Genomic DNA, 7284 nt, shown 5'->3' on the forward strand with positions numbered 1-7284 from the left:
CTAGAATTTCTGTTGTGTGAAATAGGTGCTTATTCTTTGTAAATAGATGTTTTTGTATTTTAAATGCATGTTAGCTGAACTTTAGTTTATAAAATATGTCTTACCTAAAGGGTAGTTTCAAAAGAGACTGTCAAAAAGCAAAAAATATATAAACTTAGAAAAAAAACCCCTTTTCATAATAGAAAACATAATTGATCCATATATACTTGGAGGTAACAATGGAATCAATTACTAGTTGTTTTCTTGCATATGAATTTTAGCTGGAATTCCACAGCTTAAGATAAATTGTTCTTAATTATTTGCAGTTAAAGCAATTGATAATGAATTTATTCCATATCAAATTATTTTGATACTTAAAGCCATTTTCTAATTTAGTGTCCCAGTTCTGCATATACTCCAGTATTCTGTAATCTTATGTATCTGAATAATACTGTCAAAATGTCACTGACGTTCATAAGTCCTTATAGGATTTGGTATGTGACTTGTGCCATTCTTTACATCCTTGGGACAGTCATTTAGGGCTCCTGTAGATGTTGAGGGAGCTGGCTTCTATGTGCTGGAAATCCAGCATGTCAGAGCAGACTCGATTAATCAAGTCTGCTGGAGCACAGAAATAAATGCGCTCCAGCGGACTCTAGCATCACATAAATCAGCATCCCCGCACTGAAAAATGGTGGCAGGGCACCTTGAACTAAAGCTTGTTTGAGCTTTAGTTCAAAGTGCCCTGTTGCCATTTTTCAGCTGGGGGGACACTGATACATATGATGCCCAGGCAGTTTTAATTAGCGCGACTCACTAATTAAAGCACCCTCCTCCCCCTCCACACACACACCTCCTGAAGCACATGTAAAAATGCCCTTGCATTGTAACCAAGTATATTGTTCTCCACCATTTACAGTCCCAAAAGATATAACAGTAATCTAAGTGACTGGAAAAGAAAACTGCATGGTATTTTAACTTCTTGACCTTCAATCTGTTTTCAGGAGTCTTGACAACTGCTCAGAGATTTGATCGAGAAAAGCAGAGGGAGTATCCTATTACTGTGACTGCAACAGACCAGGCTGCAGAACCTCTCATTGGGATCTGTCAAATAAATGTTGTCATCCTGGACCAAAATGACAATGATCCCAGATTTGAAAACACCCGCTATGAATGTAATTGAGACTCATTGGATAGAGTTTCAGTACCCTGAGTGTGAGCGTACCTGATGTCTAAGATTTTTGTTTTGGTTCCCCTTCCTCTGACCCAAATGCAACTAATCCTGTGAATTCCAGGCAAAATTAATATTTCATTATAATCAAGGATGGATGCATTTATCATTAGATATTACACAGTGATAACACACACAGTCATTCCCCAGAGTCCTCTTTGAATATTTCTAGAGGCAAAATCCTGCCAACACATTGAAGCGCTAGTAATTTTACTCACCTGAGTAAATCAAAGCTTTGTGGGACTTCTCAGAGGTGTGAAGGTACCCAGGAATGTAAGTGTCCACAGAATCAGGCCCTTACCACTTTGCATCATTGGCCAATTAACATATTTTTGTCCTCATTGTTACACACCTGCTTGCCATCTATTAATTCTATCCTTTAACACTTAATTTTATTATTTTTTCCCCATAATTCTAAATTTCTTATAAAAATAAAATGGATTGGGGGGAAAAAAGACATTTTTTTCCGGTAGTCAGGTAATAGAGGGATCACACCTTTGCTTGAAAACTGATTGTGCATATGTAGGAATATTTTCAGCAACTTTTATAATGGGCATTATGCACTTTAAAAATATGTTGAAATATGGCATGAGCATTTACAAGGTATGAAGTCAGAGATTTATGTAAACTTGTATGCATAATTGTTCACGTCATGAATAGGAATTCTGTGCACTTAGTGAAGAAGTCAAATATGGTTCGCGTTATGTTTTTATTTATTGAATCAATAGATTGTAATGTTTTGGGCCTTTGGATAGATGATGCTTATTTTAAAAAATTATCCAAAGTCATAATTACTTAATAGGGTAGCCTGTAACTGTTTTGGGTAATCATATTTATGCCTTGTGCAATTATTCTGTATTAAAGGAAGAATTAAATCCATAGGGTTACAGAAATCTAGAGCTAGATATGAAAACTCTACACAGTGTGCTGAGCATTCATTACAGGGTTTTCTGTTAGAGGATGATTTTACTTGAAGTCTTTATTGGAGACTTTTTTTATGAGTAGGCATATATAACTTTCACAGAGAAAAATAGGAATTATGTGCTATATTTTTGAAAGGCTAAGGTCCTGCTTATACTGGAAAATAATTGTAATAGGTTTCAGCTTTAAGACTCAATTTTTGTGGATTTCAGTTCTGTGTCAAACGAACACCTAAAGCGAAATATTTAAAAGTGTTCTTCTTAACTTAGGCCCAAATTCCCCACAAAGGTGTGCATACCTTTTGAATTTTGGCTGCTTGCAGATGTGGAAAAACCCCCAAAACAACGCTTTACTTTAAATTTAGCATGCTCCCATGCCAAGCCCAGTACATGCCCAAAAGATGCAGTGTGTTACTTGCACCTGACTTTCCCAATGTCTGTAGAGATCGGGTCCTTTAGCAGTCAGAACTCCTGGGGAGGTGTTATCTTTTATTAAACCAACTAGACAGCTGCAAAAAAGTCTTTATGTGTAAGCTTTTGAGCACACACACCCTTCCTCAGGCATAGGAGAATGCAGAGATTGTAACATTTCTCCCAGGTGGAAATTAAAATTCATATTTCACAGGAGAGCTGAAAGGTAGTGTAAAATCTCTTGTTTGGAAATGTTCATTTTATGCAAAATAGGCTCAGATAAAAATTAGAGGTGCCTGTTTACCTCAGAGTTATCTGATGACAAGTAGGACATTGAATCATGCTTCTTCTTGTTATGATGTTTCATATTTCACAGGAGGGTGGACAATGGAAGCTTCTCCTGGGCAAGGAATTTCTCTTGTGTTGAGACTGCTCCGTGAGCATGCAAATTTGGCTCAAAACAAAAGGCTGGAGCTAGTGTCAGCTTTCAGACCTGAAGGTGTTGCATTTCGCTTCTTTTTTGTAAAATTATGAAGCTTTCATTTCAAACCGGCTAATTTCAGTATCTTCCATGTTTCAGGATTACAGGTTGTAGCCGTATTGGTCTGCAGGCAAAAGTAATCAGAACTCTTTGGGAGGTGATATCTTTTATTAGACCAACTAGATAGTTGCAAAAAAAAATCTTTATTTGCAAGCTTTTGGGCGCCCACACTTCTTCAGGCATAGAAGATAGCTGATTGAATCAGCTTTAGCTAAAAGTATTATAGAAAGCCCTGCTGAAGTGCCTGATCTGCACAGATGTTGTGGAGGTGGGTCCAACTAATGTGCTGCTGCTTCCAGTAAAGCACATTTCCTGCCCCCTCCATGTCTGTGAGCACCCTTATAAGTGTCTTTCTATCCATCTGACATTTCTGTGCAGGTGTTTTTCATTCATCTTTCTTATAGACTGAACAGTGCATTGGACCCTTTTCTTTTTAGTCCCTGTTGAATTCACCAGAGGCGGCAGGTCAGTTTCCTACAGCTCATTCTTGGCTGAGCCATTCCCAGCCTCTCTAGGACTGGGTCTTTGGGTACTTATGCCCCTATTTTTAATCATATTTATATAACAGATCCAAATTGTTTAGCACTCACAAGCCCTTGCACTCGAGGGACTGCAGCCAATGAGCTGCGACACCTACATGGCTGTAGCCCTGGCTGTTGTTTAATTTTTATTGTTGAGCCATCTAAGAATCCTTTCCTTTCTAACTCCACAGGAAAAAACCCAACATTGGTAAACATACACAAACATGCCCCGTAGTCATAAAAAGAAATGTGGATATTTCCTGGTTTGTTACAGTATTCAAATTTAGAGGTTGATTTTGAAAATGCTCTCCATATTTATTTATTTATTTTTTCCTAGTTTAATGCAGCACTTTACAGTACTATTTAAATATATATACAGTATTGTACCTCATTCATGCAACATATATACTTGGTCACAAGCAAAAAAATAATGTTGTAAAGAAGGTGGCAGTTTCTCAGAGAAACAGAATTCTCAGGTTGTGGGTTTTGCAAGTTAAGATGGGATCCCTTAGTTCTGGAGTAATAGCAGATCTTCAGAAACTCCAGTTTCATTCCCGTAGTATTGTTACAAGGTGGAAAAAGTATTGCATGTGGCTTTTTACTTGAGTATTTTTCATGTTTCTTAAGGAATTGCTCATATTGCTCCAATGAATTAATTGTCAATATGAAAAATGGGCGATATTAAGCCTGTTCTCCTTGTGTTAGATTTCCTGAAGGAAGACACGAAAATTGGGACTAGCTTTCTTCGTGTTGCAGCCCATGATGATGATTATGGTTCAAATGCTGCCATTACATACTCAATAGCAAATGAAGATCCAAAGTATTTGCAGGTCAATCCTAGTTCAGGCTGGGTATATGTCAACCAACCCATATCTCAGGTACAGTATGTATTTCCTTCTGAACCTGGATAGCTTGGCTAACTAATGGGAAGGGATAGGGATGAATCTGTTTCCATCTTCATGCTGACCCTCACAGCTTAGAGAAAAACAGTGAATAAAATTGTGCTTGTTTCTGTGACTTTTCCTTCCCTTTAAATATGTGAAATTGCACTGCTACTGTAAATCCTCTGTTAAGAATGTGCTCACTCTGCCACACTGTGGGGTACTCACTCTTCAGTACATCTATAACTATGCCTTATTTAGGTAGTTATAGGTAGATGTAGGTATCTATAGGTAGATCCTGCCTGACTAACCTTGCTTCTTTCTATGACCAGGTCACTAAAAGCTTAGATGCAGGAGTCAAGGTAGGTGTCATCTACTTGGACTTTAAGAAGGCCTTCAACACAGTATCCCATCCTATTCTTATAAACAAATTGCATGGCTGTGCCATAGACGATTACACGTGTATGTGGGTGGCAAATTGGTTTAAGGGTCGTACCCAGAGAGTGGTGGTGGATGGGTTGGTATCAGCCTGGAAAGATGTGGGTAGTGGGGTCCCCCAAGGCTCGGTCCTTGGGCCAGTGCTGTTCAATATCTTCATCAGCAACCTGGGTGAGGGCGTGGAAAGCACTCTGTTCAAATTTGCAGATGACACCAAGCTATGAGGCAAAGCAAACACACTGATGAGAAGAAACCAAATCCAGGTGGACCTGGACAGGTTAGAGAAGTGGGCAGAGAACAATAGGATGCAGTTCAACAAGGACAAGTGCAGAGTGCTGCATCTAGGGAGAAGGAATCACCAGCACCCCTATAGGCTTGGGGGATGACAGTCTCAGCAGCACAGTGGCAGAAAGAGATCTTGGAGTCGTTGTCGACTCCAAGGTGAATATGAGTCATCAACATGATGAAGCAATTAGCAGAGCTAATTGCACTTTGTCATGCATTAGTAGGTACATCACGAACAGGTCCAGGGAGGTGATGCTCCCCGTCTATGTGGCACAGGTCAGGCCGCAGCTAGAGTACTGCGTCCAATTTTGGGCACCGCAATTCAAGAAGGGTGTGGCAACCTTGAGAGGGTCCAGAGGAGGGCCACTCGTATGGTTAGAGGTCTGCAGGGAAGGCCTTACGTGGAAAGGCTGAGGGACCTGGACCTTTTCAGTCTCTGCAAGAGAAGGCTGAGGGGGGGATCTTGTGGCAGTATATAAATTCACTGGGGCAGGAGAAGGGAGCAGCAGGGAATAGGAGATGCTGTCTTTACTAGAGCACCCCTTGGAATTACCAGAAACAATGGCCACAAGCTGATAGAGAGTAGGTTTCGGTTGGACATCAGGAAGAACTTCATGGTTAGAGTTGCCAGAATCTGGAATGGGCTTCCAAGGGAGGTGGTGCTCTCCCGTACCTTGGGGGTCTTCAAGAGGAGACTGGACAAGCACTTAGCTGGGGTCACATGACCCCAGCACTTTTTTCCTGCCACTGGCAGGGGGTCGGATTCGATGATCCTTGAGGTCCCTTCTGACCCTAGCATCTATGAATCTGTGCCTCATGGATATTCCGCATGGAAGATAAAAACACTGTAGACAGTAGTTGCTCAAAACGCTTAAAATTTGATACCAAATAAATAAAGGGTATAGCACTTTCAGGGCTTCAAATTATCCACAGCTGGTGTTGAATTTATATATATGGGCTTTGATGCGTAGACATCCATTTGCAAATACTGGTCATTTATTCAAACTGTGATGGGAGCGATGTATGGAATTCGGATGAAGTGTTGTTCGTTTAATTTTATATACTTTCCTTCTTTCATATATACATTGCTCCTTTTGTTTAGTGTCAGATATCAACTTCCAAATATATGAGCCACTGTCTCGTATAACCGCTCAATGTGCAGATTCCATCTGCCCCCTCTGGGCGTTTGTAAATGTGCAGCTTTCAATTAAGTGTCCAACAAACAGTGCAGCACTGCATTTACACAGGGGGCTGTCCAAGATGTTCATCGTGTGGAGTGTTGTTTTGAAGTATCTGTATCCAGATCTCCATTTGTTCAGCTTGACCCATACTTCCCTCTTTTTTTTTTTTTTTCCTTCTAATTTTGATATACTTTCCTTCTTGATTCTGAGCATGCTGGGCCACCCAGCAGAGCTGCTGCTGCATAAACCAGGCCTGTCTCACAGGAACTCCAGAGCTATGAAGGGAGGTGTGGTGCATAACATTCCCGAAAGCATGCATGTGGCTCCTGTGATGCAGTGGAACTGAATCTTATCCTGCTGTTCGATGCATTTTAAAAAATAAGACTTACCTTTCTAACGTTGTTGTGCCCATCTGTACACTTAAGCTTCCTTTGTACAAAATTTTAAAAAAGAGTGTAGTTTTGTTTATATCAAATTGTACAACAAAATCTGAAATTACATGGTTGAGTTTTTTTTTCTCAGGTGAAGGAATGGTGTAGTAGGAGGGGTATTGAATGCATTAAGTCATTTCAGTCCTTTCTGCTCTAATCTCTTGACATGAGACTGCTGAGATAACCTATTACTCATTGAGTATGCAACAACAGCACTTTTTATTTAGTGTGCACTGCACTCAGTGGGCCAAATTCAGCCTCTTCAGAGGCTTTGGTGGGTGGAGTGATGAGGATGCAACAATGTTGGAATGGGTGTGGGTGAAGGGAATGCGGCTTTGGTGGCACATGGTAGTTCAGGACCGTGGTTCTACCTCCTCACCTTACCAAGAAATGCCCCTCCTGTATCTGTTGTTGATGCCAGAAGGACTAGTGCAGTCTTTCCCCCCCCCCCCCCCCCCCCCCCCC

General features: G+C 40.6%; 1 protein-coding gene across 6 annotated transcripts in view; it reads left to right on the forward strand.

Moving 5' to 3' along the window:
- LOC109289542 (neural-cadherin-like) overlaps positions 1-7284 on the forward strand; it is a 98970-nt gene that overhangs the window by 28169 nt on the left and 63517 nt on the right. For all 6 annotated transcript variants that reach the window (XR_002095396.1, XR_002095397.1, XM_019505615.1 and 3 more), the window contains exons 9-10: positions 984-1154; positions 4309-4481. Coding sequence is in view for 4 of the 6 variants with exons in the window: in XM_019505615.1 (XP_019361160.1) it covers positions 984-1154; positions 4309-4481 (344 nt within the window). In the remaining 2 variants the exon portion in view is untranslated. The remainder of the gene's footprint in view (positions 1-983; positions 1155-4308; positions 4482-7284) is intronic.

This window comes from Gavialis gangeticus, unplaced genomic scaffold, assembly GCF_001723915.1.
Source record: "Gavialis gangeticus isolate Ggan-Ray unplaced genomic scaffold, GavGan_comp1, whole genome shotgun sequence".
Taxonomy (NCBI): Eukaryota; Metazoa; Chordata; order Crocodylia; family Gavialidae; genus Gavialis; species Gavialis gangeticus.